At 39.0% G+C, this 21,406-nt stretch overlaps 1 protein-coding gene across 1 annotated transcript in view; it reads left to right on the top strand.

The window, feature by feature from the left end:
• GPLD1 (glycosylphosphatidylinositol specific phospholipase D1) overlaps nucleotides 1–21,406 on the top strand; it is a 57,076-nt gene that overhangs the window by 3,309 nt on the left and 32,361 nt on the right. The window contains exons 3-10 of the mRNA XM_040249925.1: nucleotides 9,642–9,720; nucleotides 11,389–11,486; nucleotides 11,967–12,077; nucleotides 13,101–13,149; nucleotides 14,048–14,102; nucleotides 20,576–20,683; nucleotides 20,911–20,938; nucleotides 21,045–21,184. Of these exons, the coding sequence (XP_040105859.1) occupies nucleotides 9,642–9,720; nucleotides 11,389–11,486; nucleotides 11,967–12,077; nucleotides 13,101–13,149; nucleotides 14,048–14,102; nucleotides 20,576–20,683; nucleotides 20,911–20,938; nucleotides 21,045–21,184 (668 nt within the window). The remainder of the gene's footprint in view (nucleotides 1–9,641; nucleotides 9,721–11,388; nucleotides 11,487–11,966; nucleotides 12,078–13,100; nucleotides 13,150–14,047; nucleotides 14,103–20,575; nucleotides 20,684–20,910; nucleotides 20,939–21,044; nucleotides 21,185–21,406) is intronic.

The raw sequence follows: 21,406 nt of genomic DNA, 5'->3' as shown, positions 1-21,406 counted from the left end.
TAATTCTATAGCTAAATAAAACTGTGTGACAAAGATGATTCTTAAATATTACCTTTGAGAAGAGTGGTTAAATTCTCTATGACTTCAGAATTGGATCAAATTATTTACCAGTGAGTGTTGGTAATCCAGTATGGAAAGCAGGATGATACAATAACTGAAATCTAGCATTGTTCATAAACTGTTTTTAGTCATTAGTTTCAACTTCCTTATTCACCAATTTAACAAGCCCTCTAGGGAAAAAACAGTGTTTATATTTGTCGTCTTCATTGACCCTTATAGAGAAAGTTGGTAGGAAAGAAGAAAAGCAAGAATCTGACTGATTCATGGTGTGAACAATCAATCCTGAGTGTGCCCAGGGTGATTTTCTAGTAGAGGTATTCAAGCTTGCATCACTAACTTAAAACATGTTAAATGGACACACATCCTTTCCCTCGGCACTGGTCCTAATCTGTACACTGATGTCGTCACTGGGAATGGCTTGAGTGCCCTGAGAACGCACACCTCCCCCTTTTAACTCATGAAGACAGGGGTTATGTTAGCTTTTCTCACGTTATCAGAAAACCTCTTTTCAAAGATTGAGGATCTGTTTTATAACTTTGTATGTGGGGTCTTTGGAGTTTTTCTTTCTCTGTACTAAAACTTGCTCTCTGGTGAGTGCCGGACTCATTGGTCCAGTTTGGTGAAAGGATCCAGAGGGAGGCTACCCCAAGGATGCTAGATGGACCTCACTGGCTGGCGGTGCTCAGCAAGCCCTGCACATTTAGGGTCTGGTTTCTGTTGGTTCTGGGATTATCTTTTGCTGATCCATCCTGAGGTGACTGCATTTGTAATGACTTTAACTTACCATGGCTTCCCTGATAACTCAGTTGGTAAAGAATCTACCTGCAATGCAGGAGACCGTGGTTCAATTTCTGCATTGGGAAGATCCCCTAGAGAAGGGATAGGCTACCCACTCCAGTATTCTTGGGCTTCCCTTGTGGCTCAGCTGATAAAGAATCCTCTCGCAATGAGGGAGACCTGGGTCCGATCCCTGGGTTGGGACAATCCCCTGGAGAAGGGAAAGGCTACCCACTCCAGTATCAAGAAAGTGAAAGTTGCTCAATTTTGTCCGACTCATTGCCACCCCATGAACTATAGTCCATGGAATTCTCCAGGCCAGAATACTGGAGTGGGTAGCCTTTCCCATCTCCAGGGAATCTTCCCAACCCAGGCCTGGAGAATTCCATGGACTATATAGTCCATGGGGTTGCCAAGAGTTGGACATGACTGAGCGTCTTTCACTTCTAACTTACCATAATCAAGTTAAGAGACTAACGCATAAAGCTGAGAAAATCAGTTTACTAATGTATAAGAACTGTAAGAACCAAACGTATCTCACATTGGTGGTAATTTTGTTGGTCAGTCGCTAAGTCATGTCTGACTCTTTATGACCCCATGGACTGCAGCGGGCTTCCCTGTCCTTCACAATCTCCCAGAGTTTGGTGGTCATTATTGCCCTGATTTTAGTCCTTCTACAAGAATAAATAGATAAATAAATAAATATGGTGTATTAACCAGGAAATCGGAACAATGGTGTTTGGTTGGTTGCTGTCTTTTCTTTGCTCTGCTCCTCCCTCACTGCCCGTAGAATAGGTTTGGTCGTTTCTGATCATAGAACTAATAGAAACTGATAGTAAAAAAATTTTAAAGTTCCGTTATTTTGTAAACTTGCCTTTTCATCATTTCCTATATCAGAGAGATCATATATTTGTTCATGTCCATATCAGTAGAAGTCTTTAGAATAATTTTTAACAATTATGTAATTCTCTGTACCATAATTTATTTAACCAGTTCCCTATGTTAACTTTTTATTTTGAAATAATTTAAAACTGATAGAGAAGTTGAAAAAAATTAGGCAAATACTTTCTGTATGACTTTTACCTAATTCCCCCAGTTGTTGATAACTTATCCTATTTGCCTTCTGAGCCGATGTATGCATATGACTTTCCCCTGAGCCATTTGAGAGTTAATTGCTGAAGTGGTTGTCATCATCCTTCAGTGCACTCTTGTGTACAGTAATTCCCTTTACTCTCAGGGGATATGTCCCAAGACCCTCCGTGGATGCCTGCAACTGTGGACAGTTCAGTTCAGTTGGGTCGCTCAGTCCTGTCTGACTCTTTTGTGACCCCATGGATCACAGCACGCCAGGCCTCCCTGTCCATCACCAACTCCCAGAGTTTACCCAAACTCATGTCCATTGAGTCGGTGATGCCATCCAACTATCTCATCCTCTGTCATCCCCTTTTCCTCCTGCCCTCAATCTTTCCCAGCATCAGGGTCTTTTCGAATGAGTCAGCTCTTCACATCTGGTGACCAAAGTATTGGAGTTTTAGCTTCAGCATCAGTCCTTCCAATGAATATTCAAGACTGATCTCCTTTAAGACGGACTGGTTGGATCTCCTTGAAGTCCAAGGGACTCTCAAGAGTCTTCTTCAACACCACAGTTCAAAAGCATCAATCTTTGGCACTCAGCTTTCTTTATAGTCCAACTCTCACATCCATACATGACTACTGGAAAAGTACCTCATATATACTGTATTTTCCTACACATATGTACACACTTATGATAAAGCTTAACTTATGAATTAGGCACAGTAAGAAACAATAGTGACTAAAAATAGGACAATTATAACAATATATGTAATATTATGTAACTATGGTCTTCCTATCAAAATAATTTACTGAACAAATTTATTGTCTTTTCCATTTTATCTAAGCATTTAATTGCAGTTTGAGGTGCTGCAGCAATATTAGCACAAATTTCCTTTTCCTTCACAATTTCATAGCTAGAATATTTCTTTCCTTATGAAGTCTACAGCATTCACCTTTTCACTTAGAGAAATTCCTTTACAGCTTCTCTTTGGTATGTCCAAATTGCCAGCACCACTCCTCCTGTGCTTTGGGGCCATTACTGAGTAAGGTAAGATCTACTCGAACACAAGCACTGTACTACCTAGATCGCAGGTCTGATGATGGAGACTAACAGGCAGGATATAGTGGACAAAGGGATGCTTGATAGAGCAGGATGGTGAGAGCTTTCATCATCATACTCAGAATGGTGGCCCGTTTAAAAATTAGGAATTGCTTATTTCTGGAATTTTCCATCTGAGATATCTATTTTTGGCTGTGCTGAGTCTTCACTGCTGCACATGGGCTTTCTCTACCTGTGAGGAACAGGGGCTACTCTCTTGGGGCACACAGGCTTCTCACTGCAGTGGCTTCCCTTGTTGTGGGACATGGGTTCTAAGCTGGTGGGCTTCCGTAGTTGTGGCACGTGGGCTCAGCAGCTGCGGCTCACAGAGAGCTGGCCCAGTAGTTGGCACACAGGCTCAGTAGCTGGCACACAGGCTTAGTTGCTCCATGGCATGTGGGATCTTCCTGGACCAGGGATCAAACGGGGTGTCCTCTGCTTTGCAAGGCAGATTCTTAACCACTAGACCACCAGAGAAGCCCCATTTAATATTTTTGAACTTGGGTAACTAAACCAAGGAAAGCAAAACCATGGCTAAGGAGGAACTATATTTCCTAAAAACAAGGACTATATATATGTGTGTGTGTGCATATACACATACTACTATATACATCTATACAACTACAGTATGATAATAATGACAATCAGGAAATCAACATAGAAATAACACTATCGCCCAATCCCAGGCTCTTACAGATTTCAGCAGTTGACTCAACACACTTCATGGTTCCAGGACTGATACAGAAGCTTGTGTTTAGTTGTTAGTTCCCTCTGAGCTTCTCCAACCTGGAACAGTTCCTTAGGCCTGCCTTCTCTCTATTGTCCTCAATAGTTTGAGAAAGGACAACCCAGTAACCCTGTAGAACACACCTTCATTTGGTTTTGTTTGATGTTTCCTCATGATTAGATTCTCCTGCAGGTTAGTTTTGGGCAGAAATAACTGTCACCATTGAAGTGACGCTGTACTCTTCTCATTGTGTTTCACCAAAAGGCCCTTAATGTCAACTTGAACCATTTCTGACAATGTTAACTTTTATTTCAGCTGTTGTATTTTTCATTCAGTTCTTTATGTCTTCTATTTGAGAGAACTTTTCTCTTCCTTCTTTTTTTTTTGTTTCAGATGTGTTTGCAATTGTTCACTGAAGCATTTTTCTGAGGGTTGCTATAAAATATTTGGCAGATAATTCAGAAATTCCTGCCATCTCTTTGTGGGCATCTGATGATTCTTTTTTCATTCCTTTTGACATCTTTCTAGTTCTTGGTATGATGGGTGATCTTTGATTGTAGCCTGGACATTTTAGGTATTAGGTTATGAGACTCTGGCTCTTCTTTAAACTTCCTGTTCTAGTTGTCTTCTTCTGATACCACTCAGGTAGTAGAAGGGGTCAGGGGACACTCCTTCCTAACTGCCAACGGGGGTTAGAATTTAAGGTTCCTCACTGGGCCTCTCTTGATGCCTCCCTGGCCAAGATGGGTAGGAGTACCTAATGGCTTCTCCTCACCGTGGTCTTTACTGATGTCAGAAGGCAGAGGTGGCCTCTTACCTGGGTGGAGGTGGATGTCCTGATCTCCCCTGGGCCTCTTCTTATACTGACCCCCTCCTCGCAGCAGGGAAGGGGAGAGATCCCTTGTTCCATTTGGGATTGGATGTCCAGACTCTCCTCATGGTCTCACTGATACTATAGGGTAGGGGATAGGATGGCAGGGATGAAAGTCCTGGCTCCCGCCTTAGCCCTCTCTGATACCACTGCAGTGGAGGACCCGGGGCACCTCATTGCAGCCTGGGGAGGGGGCAAGCCGAGGCTCCCCACGAGACCCTAGCTAGTGGTGAGGAGGTGTGGGGCCGTGTTTTTTCCTTTGCTGTTTGTCTAGAGCAGAGAGGTTACTGTGCAGAAGTCCTGTCTTGCTAGGCTGTCCTATGCCTGGTTTTGTGGCCTGAGAGTTGCAGGCTTTTGTTTTGTCTGTACCCACTGGAGTTTCTAGGCAGCTGGCTTTTCCAATATCCAGTTTGGACTACATGAAGCAAAAAGAAAATCCACAGAACTCACCACAGTGTTACTCTTCAGCTCCTATTCAATGTGCGTACTTTTATCCACCTTTGGGTCATAGTTATATTCTTTTCGTAGACAGTGTCCAGGGTTTCAGCTGTATTTAGCAAAAAGAACAAGGATAAGTACACCCACTCTATCTTCCTAGAAGCAGAAGTCCTATTGCTGTTAATGATAATTTTGGTTAAGATGGTGTCTGCCACATTTTACATTGGAAAGTTAATAAATATTTTTTACTTTTTAAAATAGTAAATATTTTGTATGGAGATATATTGAGGTAATGCAAATATTCTGTTTCTAATTAAACTTTTTAGCATCCATTGATTCTCAACATCCATTGACGTTTGCCAAATATTTATCTGATTCTGTCATTCCTTGTACATTTATAAATTTGGGTTCTGCTATAAGGTAAAGCCTCGTCTTCCCCATTTATCTCTTTATATTATATATTCATGGATTCCTATTTTATCAGTGGTTTATATCACATTATGTGCAGTGCTTAGTCACCCAGTCGTGTCTGACTCTTTGTGATCCCAAGGACTATAGCCCGCCAGGCTCCTCTGTCCATGGGATTCTCCAGGCAAGAATGCTGGAGTGGGTTGCCATGCCCTTCTCCAGGGGATCTTCCCAACCCAGAGATCAAACCCAGGTCTCCCACATGGCAGGCAGATTCTTCACCATCTGAACCACCAGAGAAGCCCTATATCACATTACAAATATTATTTATCTTGATGCTCAAATTGTCCCAGAATTCATTTCAAGTTGGCTTTTGTGTCTGTTTCAAACCCTGAATTCACATGAAAACATCTCCAATTCCAATCCATCAGCACAGAATCTAATCTAATCTTCTCCATGTTCCGATCTGTAACTCCTTTCTGCAACAGTGAGAAACCTGACCTCCATTACCCTTAATACAAGTTCTGGTTCTGACATGCTTGATCTCCTTGTAGGTAATCCAAGGAGCAAGTCCCTTTAGCCCTGGTACTGCTAGTTGAATCCCCTTGGCCCAGAAACAAATGAAAAATGAAAACAAAACAGGGAAGACATTCGGGACCAAGAGCGGATTAATATCCTTAACTGTTCCCTTAGTTCATTGAAATTTCTTTATCTTCAGCTTTGGAAACAGATTCACTTTTAGAAGTCTGTTTTCATTATTTTTTCATTTTTGCCAATATGTGGAAATGGTATTTTGTTATAGGTTATACTGACAAATAATTGATTTATTATCAACGAGGTTAAATATATTTTCAAGTGTTTATTGACTGTTTCTATTGCTTCTTCTATGAATTACCTGTGTCTTTGCTAGTTTTTCTATTAGGGTATTAATCTTGATGTGAAGAATGACTTTTTGTTTTACTAAAGATAGCATCTTATATGTCAAATGATTCTTGTGGTTATTTATTCTCTTAAATTTGTTTCTGCTTCTTTTTACCATGCACAGCATTAAAATTTTTGTGTAGTTAAGTGCATCAATCTTTTCTTTCATGGTTTCTGCCTGTATGTTTTGCTTAGAAATATCATTCCCATTCTGAGATTATACAATTATTCACTTCAAACGTATCTTGTTATTTTCATGGCTCTGTGTTTGACATTTAACTCTCTAACTCATCTTGTACTTAATTTTTGCATAAAGCATGATAGGGATTCAGTGACCTGTTACTGATAATGTCAATTTCAAGTCAGTGTCACATAGGTTAAGTATGGATTTCCTGCAAGAATGGAGTGTTCATTGCAGTGGGGTTGTGCCAACACAGTTGTCAATTACTCCATCCTTTATTCATCTCTATCACGCATTAAGTTATTATGGTTGAATCTATTTCTTTACTCTTTATTCTGTTTCATTGATCTGTGTCTTTTGGTGCATTTTTATATCTGAAGGACATATCCTCCTTCTGTACTCTTTTCCCCCTAGCAGTTTCCTGATTTTTTTCCTGACACCTTTTCTTAAAATTTATTTTTAACTGGAGTTTAATTGCTTTACAATGTTGTTCATTTCTGCTATACAACAGCATAAATCAGCTATATGTATACGTGTATCCTCTCCTCTTGAGCTTCCCTCCCACCTGACACCTTTACTTTTTAAAATTTGCTTTAGAATTATTTAAAATTTGCTTTAGCATTATTTTTTCCCTGTTAAATAACACTATCTCACCAGGAGATGCAGATTCAACAAGTCTTAATACATATAAAGTGACCATTACAGTGGCTGCTAAGATAAATATTCAGCAAAGTTAATTATTACTTTTAAGTGGCAAAAGTCCAACTCCAACTGTCTTTAGAAAAAAGACTTTTTTCATGTAAGGGTTCATGTAACTGATAAGCCTGGGGCAGAGCTGGACTAAGAGGTCTAAGTGGTACTCTCTCTCCTAGACACTGGAAGACACTGGCCATCCAGAACTCAGTTTCTAAGTTTAAAATCCCTGGAGAGTTGAAGACTTCCCTGGCAGTCCAGTGGTTAAGAATCTGCGCTGTCATTGCAGGGGGCACAGGTTCAATGATCCTTGGGGAACTAAGATCCCAGTTACCTGCAAGGTGTGGCCAAAAATAAATAAATAAAATAAGATGGAGAAAGAGCATCATCTTAAAACAAAAGAATGTCTTAAAAAAAACCCTGAAGAGAAGAAAGCATCTTCTTTCTCCTCCCCACAGCTCTAGCTGAGAAGTCTTGGGGGACGTTCTAGCTGAAGTAGCTTTTGTCAAGCAAACGTCTCTGAGCCAAATACTATAGTGGGAATGGGTATGCCGCCCTTGTTCCCCAGTGGTCAGTCTGCCTCACCTGCTCAGTATGGAAGTGATTCTGTCTTTAGAAGACTGGGGATGAGACACTGCTTGAAAAAGCAAAAGCAAAAACTAGGTCCTACTATATTTCCTTCTGTTTCAAGTTCTTTGAGATACTTCTTTGTTGCTTCTACATCTAGCCTATGTTATTAGTAAGTCCCTATTGAAAATTTAAAAAGTTGGATTGCCAGACTTTTCTCTTGTCCACTGGGTCAGAGTTCATTTGCAGATAGTGCAAACCCCTCTGGGTTTCCATAAGAGGAAACTCCTCTTATGCGGAGAGGGGTACAAGACCACGTATTAGGGGATTCAGTGCTGAGAAACTGTGAGAAATGGAGGAGCAGACTCTAAGCTGAGTATCCGGAAAGGACTCCCAGAACAACACACAGAACTGGCCTGCCAGAGCCACTAAGCAGTCAAACGAACACTGTTCCATTCACGAGTTCCATGTCCAACTGTCTCCTACGTGGTTTGGAAAGTAAGAAGCTGCCCTCTTGACTTCTGCTGCCAAAAGGCCAAACACTTCCATGCCGGCTGGGAACAAACAAGGGAGAAGTGGCTCCTCAGTAGCAGCTGGGGAATGTAGTCTTCATTTTCTAGGCCCTAGCACTCATCTGGGTGTAGCCATAAGGGGGTTGGAATGGGATGCAGTGAGCCACGCCACCAAGGAAGAACGCTGGGAAGAAAACCTCTACCACCGACTTATACATCATTTTGGAAGTGGGAAAGGGTATTTTTGTACCCCTCTTAAAGGTTATAATCTTAACCTTTAATCTATAAAGGATATCATCTTACTCTAAAGCACAGGTAGCAACTGTAAACATACACACACAAATAGATATGAACTGATATATGTATATGTGTGTGTATATATATATACACGTGTGTGTCGGGGGTGGGGGCGGTGTTAGTCGCCCAGTCACGGCTGACTCTGTGACCCCATGGACTGTAGCTCACTAGGCTCCTCCCTCCATGGGATTCTCCAGGCAACAATACTAGAGTGGGCTGCCATTTCCTTCTCTAGGGGGTCTTCCTGACCCAGGGATCGAACCTGCATCTCCTTGCATCTCCTATGCCTCCCGCATTGGCAGGTGGGTTCTTTACCACTAGCGCCTCCTGGGAAGCCCCAATAAGTATATATGTATCAGTTCAGTTCCGTTCAGTCACTCAGTCGTGTCCGACTCTTTGCGACCCCATGAATGGCAGCACGCCAGGCCTCCCTGTCCATCACCATCTCCCGGAGTTCACTCAGACTCACGTCCATTGAGTCCGTGATGCCATCCAGCCATCGCATCCTCCGTCGTCCCCTTCTCCTCCTGCCCCCAATCCCTCCCAGCATCAGAGTCTTTTCCAATGAGTCAACTCTTCGCATGAGGTGGCCAAAGTCCTGGACATGTATACATGTATACATGTCTGTATTTTTCTCAGTTTACTGGTTGTCACTAGGTCATCAAAAAACTTAACCACACCCCAGTTCTGGGTCAGTGAAATAGTTTTGGAGAAATCTTATTCTTCTGGGTGGACAGAAAAAAGCAAAAGATTTAATTTAAATAGGTGATTTTTTTTTTTTTTTTTACTGCTACTTGATCAGCTTGTTTGTTTTTGTTAGGAAAGAACCTGAAACCACATTTGGTAGGGTGTTTGGATTATATTGATACAAGAGTTATTTATTTATGCCTGCCTTCACTTCTTCTTTCCATCACTTCTCTGCTACCGTCACATCATTCTAACTTCCCACACCTGGGCCTGCTTTTCCCAGACTGTTGACTCTTGCCCTCTAACCTCTGTATTTTCCTGCTCCCCAGCTGTTACTTAGGCACCAGGATGCATATCAGGCTGGATCCGTGTTTCCTGACTCATTTTACCCTAGCATCTGTGAGAGAGGTAAGATGAAGACTTACAGACCAGATGATGTTGCTTTTCCTTGGTTGATAGGAACAGCTCAGACTCAAACAAATATCAAACAACACAGTATATTTTCCACTGTTGTTGATCAATGACTTAGTTCGGTTGTGTTTTCCATTTAACCGAAACTTACTTGCTTAAGGGTAGAAATTCTGAAAGCTTTATTCTAAGCACTCTGAATTACTCTCCTGCTTCGTGGCAGAAGAGAGAACATTTTGAACATTTGAACGTTTATTCCTTGAATGTTATCTGTTAGTGTGTGACCTTGAAAAAGCCCCTTCCACACTGAGTCTCAGTTTCCATGTCTGCAACATAGTCATATCTAAATTAGTTACTATTTAACAGTAATAATTAATGCATGCCTGGCTGCTATACTGAATTACTGTTGGCATTAACGTATGTTGTCAAGTGTTATGCAAACCCAAGATAATATTAAGTTAAATGTGCTTCAGTTACACTTTAAACAAAAGTGGTTAGGCTATTTTTAGTTTAATAATGATCTCAAAAATTTGACTTGAGGGATCTGAACTCCGGGATTTTGCTTTTGATTGCTTCTATGACATGTGACACTCCTGGAACCTGAAGGCTTAGAATAGATGTCCGTTCCTGTTTTTTCACTCACCCCTCCTGTGGGAATAAAGGGGCATATAGCACACCCCATTTAAAATTATTATAAATTCAAATACTTGAAAGCTGTTGGAATATCTACTTTTTTTCTTTTGTGCTGTTAGGGAGGCTGACTGTGATGGAAAAGAAGATTAAAAAATAAACACCCAAATTAAAAAAAAAAAAAAACAGGAACAGCTTATTTCTTTAGCTTTAGGGTACAGAACTTAACACTTCCAGCTTCTCTTGCAGCTCAACTATTTCTAGATGCTATGAGGAGTTAAGGCTCCTTTTTCTTTTGGCTGGCAGTTCTGTCCTAGAGGCTTCCTTTGAATATTGACTCAGAAAACTAAGAGGCTTGGAGAAGGCAGAGGAACGCAGCCACACAGCAGGTGGTGGTAGAATATTTCATTGAGAATCTCCAACTTTTTTAAAAAATTGGGGTATAGTTGCTTTACAGTGTTGTGTTGGTTTCTGTTGTACGTTGACGTGAACCAGCTATTTGTATACATATATCCCGGTTTTTGTATTTCCTTCCCATTTAGGTTACCATAAACACTGAGTAGAGTTCCTTGTGCTATACAGCAGGTTCTCATTAGTTATCTCTTTTGTGCATATTAGTGTCTGTATGTCAATCCCAATCTCACAGTTTATTCCCTTGGTATCCATATGTTTGTTCCCTACATCTCTGTCTCTATTTCTGCCTTGCAAACAGGTTCATCTGTACCATTTTTCTAGATTGCATGTTTATGTATTAATAAACAACGTTTTTCTCTGACTGACTTTGTATGATAGTCTTTAGGTTCATCCACATCTCTACTAATGACCCACTTTCATTCCTTTTTATGACTGAGTAATATTCCATTGTTCAAATAGACACAAGTACCCCAGGGTTTGTTGAAGCACTATTTGCATTAGCAAAGACATGGAAAAAACCTAAGTGTGCACAGATGAATGGATGAACAAAGATGTGGTGTGTATATACAAGAGAATCTCCAACCTTTCAAGAAGGAGCTCTGACGGTTGCCTCTGTTTTGTCAGGACAATTCCATGACGTGTCAGAGAGCACTCACTGGACTCCATTTCTTAACGCAAGCGTTCATTACATCCGGAAGAACTATCCTCTTCCTTGGGATGAGGTAGGCACAGCCTGTAACCCTAAAAGTACTCCGTTCCAGACTTGCCAAGTACTATTGTTGCACCTGCATTAACTCCATTTCTAACCCCAACCCTTAATCCAGACTCTGAGGGCTACTCACCCTTCTGCCTCAATACCAAACACAGCATATGGGACATAGTAGATAGCTAATTAACAGTTGAACAAATGATTTTTCAAATCTTCAGTTTTATTTTCAATAAACAGTGTTGTTAAAATTTGGGGCATGTCACGTGGTCATTTTGCTCCCCTAGTAAATAAATCTGAAAGCAGTTTCAAGGCACTGAGAAACATTTCCAAAACAGTCCTTTGTGGTTCGGGGGTAACTACAACATACCTGTCTCAGATGTTTTGTTAAGTCTCAGTAATGGAAATGAATTCATATTTGTTAATCCTTTTAATAAGATTGTTATAAAATAACTACCTTCCCCCAACCCCCAACTCTAATTTGCTTGTTTGGCAGGACACAGAGAAATTGGTAGCTTTCTTGTTTGGAATTACGTCTCACATGGTGGCTGATGTCAACTGGCATAGCCTGGGTATCGAACAAGGATTCCTCAGGACAATGGCTGCTGTGAGTACATAGCTTCAGGTTAATGACTCTGTGGGAATGATATTGTCCTATCCGAGATTCAAAACTGACTCTTTTAGGATAGTTAGGGACTTTGGAAAGGGTATGTACACACTGCTATATTTAAAATGGATAATCAACAATGTTATGTGCCAGTCTGGATGGGAGAGGGGTTTGGGGGAGAATGCATACATGTCTATGTATGCCTGAGTCCCTTCACTGTTCACCTGAAACTCCCACAACATTGTTAATCAGCTATACCCCAATACAAAATGTTTTCAGTGCTAAAAAAATTTTAAAAATTTATTAAAAAAACTTATTTTAGGAAAAGAAAAACTTAGGTTATTCAGATTCATATGGAAATAAGACTCTGCCCAATGCAGTATTCATTAGATTTCCATCTCTTCTTGTTCATTGCTCTTACACATTTGCTACCCCGGGTAAATTCATCCACGTGGGCAGATTGACTAATGTGCCCTGAAAACAGCCATAGATGTCATGTTCTGTTTAGTCACAACAATATTTGAGACATTTTATGTTTTATTCAAGCTGTGCATCTTAACAGTAGATGTATAAACCCCTACTATCTGGTTCTATTTAAAAGTAAGTTAGCATGCTTTTGTGTTTTTTTCCTTTTTTCTTTTCTATATGAAGATGCCATATTCCCACTGGAAATTGTGACCTTGCCTGATGAAAGTCCCCTCTGGTTATTCACTGATGTTGATACTATCCTGTAAAAAATTTAAACTTGCACTTGGAGATTGTTCATGTGTCCTGTTAGAGACAAATGTTTGCAGCAGCTTTATCTGTTAAGACATGAAGCATACAACTCAGCTGCCAGTATAATTTTTTTTAAAACAAATAATAAAATTAAATGTTTCTTTGAAAAGTGAGTCCAGTCACTACTATGCGTCCTCAGCAGTCATTGGGTTAGGCTATCATCTCCCCACGCCTCGCTTCATTGCGGGGTAGGAGTGTGGGCTTCAATTTGTGCTATATACTAGATGGTTCTCTTTTTTCCTTCAGATTGATTTTCACAACTCCTATTCCGAGGCACATCCGGCTGGTGATTTCGGTACTATTTACATTTGCCAGAGTTTCTTTCGTGGTAGCTATATTTCACGTGTAGTCACTATTGTACCCTATGTATGTATGCTTTTAGTTTCTTGCCACTAGTTTTCCATTTTAACATTGCAATTGTTTAGAGTACAGGAATTCCTCATTTAATATAGAGATGCACACCTGCAAAGATTATAAATATATATATGTATTATACATGTATATATATGCATTATATATGTACATATGTGTATATGTATATAATATATAATATTATATATGTATTTTGTAAAAACCAAACAAAAAAATGGGGATTTCCCTGGTGGTTCAGTGGTTAAGAAGTCTCTGCGCTTCCACTGCAGGGGGCTTACGTTCAATCCCTGGTCAGGGAAATCCACTTGCCTTAAGGTGGAGCCAAAAAAAGAACAAAGCAACCAAAAAAACACCATTATATTTTATCATTGACTTGTGCCACTATTTTAGAAAAGCATTACTTTTAAAATCAGATTTAAATTAATTTCCTAGTGTCTCCTAATACTTTAGCTTTAAATGGATAAACTCCATCTTTTTCTATATTTAATTACCTTTAAATATGCACAGTATCAGTGAGTAGAGTTTATTTAAATAGAAGAATCTTTATGGTCCATCTTAAAGTAAAAAATCTTTTGGTGAGGTTCTTTATTTATATGAGTTTCTTTATTCTCTGAATTAATTCTCTTTCTTAATTTGTGTGTTTCACTAAGATTTTAAAAGATCATTTTTCTTAAAGATGTGCTTATGCAACTAAAATAATGAACAGAAACCTATAACAGTGTGAAGAACTAATAAACTGGATTGTGCAAATTTATGTTCAAAGAAGCTTGCTATGTATTGTCATTAATTCTCCAAAAGCAAATATTTTTCTCATATCATAGGAGGAGACGTGTTGAGCCAGTTCGAGTTTAAATTTAATTACCTCTCACGGCACTGGTAAGAGCAATGTACATTTAAACATGTGATACCCAAGTGGCAGTTAGGAGCTTGACTCTTTTTTCCCTTAGAAAATAAAACTTACAATTTAATAAGGAGCCTTCTACATTTGGACATGTTGGAGAGTATAACTAAAGATTAGACTAATCTAAGTAGATTCTTTTAAAAATCTGTGAATTATGCCAAACATATAAAATAATGTATTTTTTATAAATAAAAAATAAGATGATCCACACTGCATGGCTGCCAGCTCCGTTAAGAAGTAGACCATTGCTGGAATATAGAGGCTCCCTGCCTTTCCTTCTGTCATATCACCTTTTCTCCCACTAGGCATAACAACCTTAGGTTCGCTTAATCACTTAGTCGCTTTTCCCTTAGAGTTTTACTACATGTAGCCCTATCTATGGGCTCCCCAAGTGGTACCAGTGGTAAAGAACCCGCCTGTCAATGCAGGAGACATAAGAGACATGGGTTCGATCCTTGGGTCAGGAAGATCCCCTGGAGTAGGAAATGGCAACCTCCAGCATTCTTGCCTGGGAAATTCCAATAACAGAGGTGGGTGGCTGTCCCTGTGGTCGCAAAGAGTCAGATACAACTGAGCACATAAGCAGAGTCATATCTGTATGCAAAATATTATATGGGTTTTTACTTTAAATAGAATTCTACAGCATGCATTTGGCTTAAAATTAAATTTTAAATTAGAATTTAATTTAAAAATGGTTCTTGTTTAAAATTATTTCCCTGACATTTAATCATATTGATATGTTCGACGATAGTTCATTGATTTTCAGCACTGTGTGATCCTCCCTTGTGTAAATCTACCAGAAGGACTTGATTCTAGTGTTGATGGATGTGTGAGTAGTGTTAAGTGTTCTTGCTTTATACGTCATGTTGCTATGTGCATTTTTGTACATGCATTTTTGCACTAGAGGGGAATCTCTTTCAAGTAAATGGCACCAGAAGTGGAACTGTTGGGTGATAGGACTTAGGCACATTTAACCTAAATAAGTAATCCCTGGCTGTCATTTAGAATGGTCTTCCCAACTTGTCCTCCCATCAGCTTTGTTCTCCCTGTTCTGTGTTCTCTAATACTTGATATTGTCCAGCTTTAAAATTTTTCTAACCTATTTGGTATAAAATGGTATCTCCTTAAAGTTTTAATTTGCATTTCCCAGGTTACTGTTATAATAGGGTTGAACATTCTTTCATATTTTATCAATTGTGTTTCATTTTAAGTGAGAAACTTGTTTGGTTTTTAGCCTATTTTTCTGTTGGGTTTTCCTTTTTATATCTGAGTATTCTTAGTATATTCTGGGTTCTAATCTTTTGTCAGTTTATCAATTATTTGTTATAAATATCTTTTAATAGTTTGTGGCGTGTCTTTTTACTTATGGTGCTGCTGCTGCTAAGTCACTTCAGTTTTACTTATGGTATATCTTGATAAATAGAATTTAATGTAGTTGAATGTATCAGTCTATTCCTTTGTAATTTGTACTTTTAACATCTTATTTAAGAAATCCTTTCCTACGTTGAGGGCATGAGGTTATTCTCCTACATAGCCTTCTAAATATTTTATAGTTTCATTTTCTTTCTTTTTTCTAATTTATTTTTTAAATTGTAGGATAATTGCTTTACAGTATTGTTGGTTGCTACCATATATCAGTATGAATCAGTCATAGGTGTACATATATCCCCTCCCTCTTGAATCTCCCTCCCATCCATTCCCACCCTTCTAGGTTGTCACAGTATAGTTTCGTTTCTTAACTTTATATCTTTAGTTTACCTGGAGTTAATTTTTTGTATATTCTGTGATAGAAATTTTATTTTTTCCTACAGAGATAACTGATTGTCCCAGAACCATTTATCAATAGTCCTTCCTATTTTCTTCACTGATCTGTAATGTTCTCTCTGACATAAAATTCCAAGTGTATGTGGGTCAGTTTCTGGGCTTTCTATCATGTTCTATTGGTCTAATTGACTATTCCTGAGCAACACTGAGTTTTAAAACTAAGACAGCTTTAATGCATTTTGACATCTATCTGGGCTGATTTCCCAACCTGTCCTTTTTCTTCAAATGTACCTTGAAGGAATGTACCTTTCTACAAAGGTAAACTCCTCACTTGATTCATGAAATCAGGTGAGGAGTATACCTTCCTTTGCTGTTTTCTGGAAGTTTGTGCAAGATTATAACTTTGATTTCTTGAATGTTTGGTAGAACTCATCTATAAAGCCAGATGTTTTAAAAAGTAGTGACTTTTGGTTTTAGGACTGTACTGGTTTTCAGTTTCTTCTTAAAGAGTTTTATTATTTTTCTAGGACTTTTCTTTTTATTTATTTATTTACTTTTTAACTTTATTTTACTTTACAATACTGTATTGGTTTTGCCATACATTGACATGAATCCTCCCCGGGGGTACATGAGTTACATACATTTTGGCATAAGGGAGTTCATAATATCCTCATTTTTCCCCCCTCATTTCTCTTGTACTTCTGTTCATTTGGTATATATAATTGTTATTTATTGTGCCTTCTCTTATTTTTTCAAACAATTAATCATGGCTAATATTTTTCAGTTTTATTACTGAAAAAAACTTTTGGCTTTATTGATCCTTTCTATTAATACTATATGTTCTTTTTCTCTTTCATTACTTTTTCTTATATTTATTTTTTTCCTTCTACTCTTCTTTGGTTCCTGTGAAATTTGAGTCTTGACTTTAAGGTCTATCAAATGATTAATTTTTATCTATTAGCATTTATTTAATTATCTATTATTAATTTTTCATCTGTACTTGAAAAGAATGTTAATTCTCCAATTTGTGGTTTAACACTATATATATATGTGTATTAGCTCAAGCTTTTTAAATGTACTGCTCAAATCAGAAGATTCATAAGTTTTAAATAATATAATCTTACTACTTTTATCTGGACAGTCTCACAATTACTGAGAAATTCATTTAAAAATCTCCTTCTATGATGATGAAATTTTTCAATTTCTCCGTGTAGTTAGGTCAAAGTTTGCTATACATGTACTTGAACATATGTTGTTAAGTATATTCACATTTTCAAATCTCATGTCTTTCTGATGAATCGAACTTTCTATCTGGTGGCTGTCTTTATATTTTACAATACTTGCTGCCTTCCAGTCCGATTTATCAGATATTACTGTTCTTGTTGTTGTTTCTTCACATGTTTACTCAGCAGATGGGAGGTGACATGACTCTGTCCCTCAGTCTTAGTCTCTGAGTATGGAGAGCTGGAAGCAGGGAAGAATGCTTACAGAACAAAAAAGAACTAGAGCTGGGGGCCTGGCAAGTTGCCCATTCCCATCCCTGGTCCAGCTGCCTCAGAACTAAGGGAGACCCAGAACCAACAGGTCACTCTCAAGGCAGTTGAGGACCACTGGCCTTTGGATGCCCCAGGAAGAGGTGGCGGCAGCAGGGACCTGAGGTTCCCCACCGACTCTCCACACAGGGTGCTCTGCACTGGATGAGATGCCCATTTCACGTTGCGCATCACCCAGGATCTGGTCTTCTTTCGGTTTTATTCAGTGGCGCTTGAATTCCTCAAGGCTTAAATTACAGTTGCGTTTCTCCAGCGAAGGCTTGTCTTGCATTCTGCAGGCTACCTCAAGGCACCATTAACTGGGACCACATTTAAATGATATTCAACCCTAGAAGTTTTTCTTACGACGCAGATAGCACGAATGCAAGACCAAACATTTGTAGGGCTGGGTAGTGGTAACTGATTCTAGGGGCAAGATAGCTTTCCCTCTCTCTATCCATTTCCAAGATGAAGACAGAGGTTTCTTTGCTGTCTTTGTTAGTATGTTGGATTTATTTCTGGCTAATGTTCATGCAGAAGGTATAGCCTTTAATGAGGAGTTTCCTGTGAGAAATGGCCTACTTTGGGTGATTCCTATACTTTAGCTCTCGTCTCTTGTATGCCATACAACTATCCAATAAAAAAAAAAAACCTCCTAGGTTCCCAGGTTTAGCAAAACCTAGGTTCCCAGGTTTTTCTCAGGGCAAAAACTGGCTTTCCCACTCACTTACCTGCCAAAGTTTCCAGCTCCAACTTATTTTGGGCCATTGGAAAATTTCACTTTCTTGCTAACTTGGTGATTCATCTCAAAAAATATTTTTGTTAGGCTTTTTGCTAGACTTTTAAGCTATATTTATGGAGAAGATCATTCTGGTGTGCTTGTAAAGTAAAAAATGGACATCTCAATAGATTGCTTCTTATAGATACACTAAATTAGGTTTTGTTTGTATTTATATATATGTCTGGTATAATCTAAGGTTTCTTAAAGATAAAAGATAACAGTATAAACTTAATTTTTTAAATGTGGCTCTTCCTCCAACTGAAATAACTAATACCTCTGAATCAAAAACTTGACTTAGACTTCTCTTTTACTACTTACCACTGTGTATTCTGAAAGTAGGATGTTGGGATGAGGAGTTATTTTGGAGTGTTTTTAAAAAATGATTCCTGAGAATGATGCAACTCAAAAGAATAAAAATATCTTCTATTGCTCTTTGAATTCACAAAACTAAACATTCCTTGTATACGTTGTTGTTCAGTCGCTAAGTCCTGTCTGACTCTTGGTGACCCCGTGGACTGCAGCATGCTAGGCTCCCCTGACCTTCACTGTCTCCTGGAGTTTGCTCAAATTCATGGCCATTGAGTCGGTGATGCTATCTAAACATCTCATCTTCTGCCACCCGCCTCTCCTTTTGCCTTCAGTCTTTCCCAACATCAGGGTATTTTCCAGTGAGTCAGCTCTTTGCATCATGTGGCCAAAGTATTGGAGCTTCAGTTTCAGCATCAGTCCTTCCAATGAATATTCAGGGTTGATTTCCTTTAGGATTGACTGGTTGGATCTCCTTGCAGTCCAAGGGACTCTCAAGAGTCTTCTCCAACACCACAACTCAAAAACATCAATTCTTTAGCACTCAGCCTTCTTTGTGATCCACCTCTCACATCTGTACATGACTAATAGAAAAACCACAGGTTTGACTATATGCATCTTTGTCAGCAAAGTGATATCTCTGCTTATTGATATGCTGTCTAGGTTTGTCACAGCTTTCCTTAAAGGAGGAAAGGAGCAAACATCTTTTAATTTCATGGCTGCAGTCACCATCTGCAGTGATTTTTTGAGCCCAAGAAAATAAAATCTGTTACTACTTCCACTTTCCTCACTTCTGTTTGCCATGAAGTGATGGGACCAGATGCCATGATCTTAGCTTTTTTTGATGCTGAGTTTTAAGATGACTTTTTTACTCTCCTCTTTCACCCGCATCAAGAGGCTCTTTAGTTCCTCTTGACTTTCTGCCATTAGGGTGGCATCATCTGCATATCTGAGGTTGTTGATATTTCTCCTGCTTCTCTTCTTTCCTTGGCTATTTGTAAAGCCTTCTCAGACAACCGCTTTGCCTTCTTGTATTTCTTTTTCTTTGGGATGGTTTTAGTCACTGCCTCTTGTACAGTGTTACAAACCTCCATTCATAGTACTTCAGGCACTCTGTCTACCAGATCTAATCCTTTGAAACTATTCATCACTTCCACTGTATATTCATGAGGGATTTACTTTAGGTTATACCTGTATGGTCTAATGATTTTCCCTACTTTCTTCAATTTCAGCATGAATTTTGCAATAAAGAGCTCATGATCTGAGCCACAATCAGCTCCTACTCTTATTTTTGCTGACTATATAGAGCTTCTCCATCTTCAGCTGCAAAGATATAATCAATCTGATTTCAGTATTGACCATCTGGTGATGTCCATGTATAGAGTCTTTTCTTGTATTTCTGGAAAAGGGTCTTTGCTATGACCATTGTGTTCTCTTGACAAAACTGTTAGTCTTTATTCTGCTTCATTCTGTACTCCAAAGTCAAACTTGCCTGTTACTCCAGGTATCTCTTGACTTCCTACTTTTGCATTCCAGTCCCCTATGATGAAAAGGACATCTTTTTTTTTTGGTGTTAGTTCTGAAAGTTCTTATAGGTCTTCATAGAACTGTTCAACTTCAGCTTCTTTGGCATTAGTGTTTGGAGCATAGACTTGGATTACTGTGATGTTGAATGATTTGCCTTGAAGATGAACTGAGATCATTCTGTCATTTTTGAGGTTGCACTCAAGTACCACATTTCAGACCCTTTTGTTGACTCTGAGAGCTACTCATAGTTTCTTATCTTTGTATAAATATTTGATTAGGGTACCAGTCATTTGCTCTGAAGCCTTGGGCAAATTATTGAACTTTTCTGTGCCTTAGTTTCCTGCATGTGAAGTAGGACTGGAATAGTATCAACCACCCAGGGTTGTTGGTAAGATTAAATGAATAATGCATGTAAAGTCCTCTGCATGGTGTCTGACACCTATTAATCCTGGAATCACTGGTAGCTGCCATAACTGCTGCTGTTATCTTCAACTTCAGAATCAAAGCAGCCCTTATTTGATTCTATTGCTTTTCTCAGGTATGTGCCTGTTGAAGATCTCCTGGGAATTTATAAAGAACTCTACGGCCAAGCAGTCATCACCAAAAGAGCCATTGTTGACTGTTCATACCTTCAGTTCTTGGAAATGTAAGTATAACTGGAGGAATATTTGCAAGTGATTTTATTGTGACTTCCTTAACACACTTTCTGATGCTTTAGCTGCCCGAGTGTAGGTATTGGATTTATGGATTTTGCTTGTTCAAAGTCAGTTGCATGATAGTGGATACCTGTTGCTGGAACTTTTTCTTCATTCATTTGTTTCATTTCTTCGTGGAAATCACAACTCACAGTCTAAATTATTGCTTATGTTGCAGGTATGCGGAGATGTTAGCTATTTCCAAGGTAAAGGCATTTATTCTTCAAAATCTGAATTGAAAGTGTTATAGATACCATGAGAAGCACTTGATTCAGTTATTTATTAGATTATTTTTCTTTCTCTTTGCCATAGCTTTATCCCACTTATTCTGGAAAATCCCCATTTTTGGTGGAGCAATTTCAAGAATACTTCCTAGGAGGGCTGGAAGATATGGCGTTTTGGTCCACCAATATTTACCATCTGACAAGTTACATGTTAAAGAACGGGACCAGGTGAATTCTTACTCTCTCTCCTGCCAGTCACTCCCTGAGTTGCTATTCCATCCCCATCATAACTCTCAGGTTTTTCAGTTAATCAAATGAGGACAACGTCTCAGGAAGTGCCGTCATGCCCTAAGGAAGCAGGGAAAGAATGGAAACTGTCACTTCAAAACTCCAACTCGCTCCCATCTGGTTGGGTTTGCTGGTGTCTCTCCTGTCTTAGGGATGGAGAGG

The sequence above is a fragment of the Oryx dammah genome, unplaced genomic scaffold (assembly GCF_014754425.2).
Source record: "Oryx dammah isolate SB20612 unplaced genomic scaffold, SCBI_Odam_1.1 HiC_scaffold_11, whole genome shotgun sequence".
In the NCBI taxonomy this organism is placed as follows: domain Eukaryota; kingdom Metazoa; phylum Chordata; class Mammalia; order Artiodactyla; family Bovidae; genus Oryx; species Oryx dammah.
This window is presented reverse-complemented; position numbering and strand designations above follow the sequence as displayed.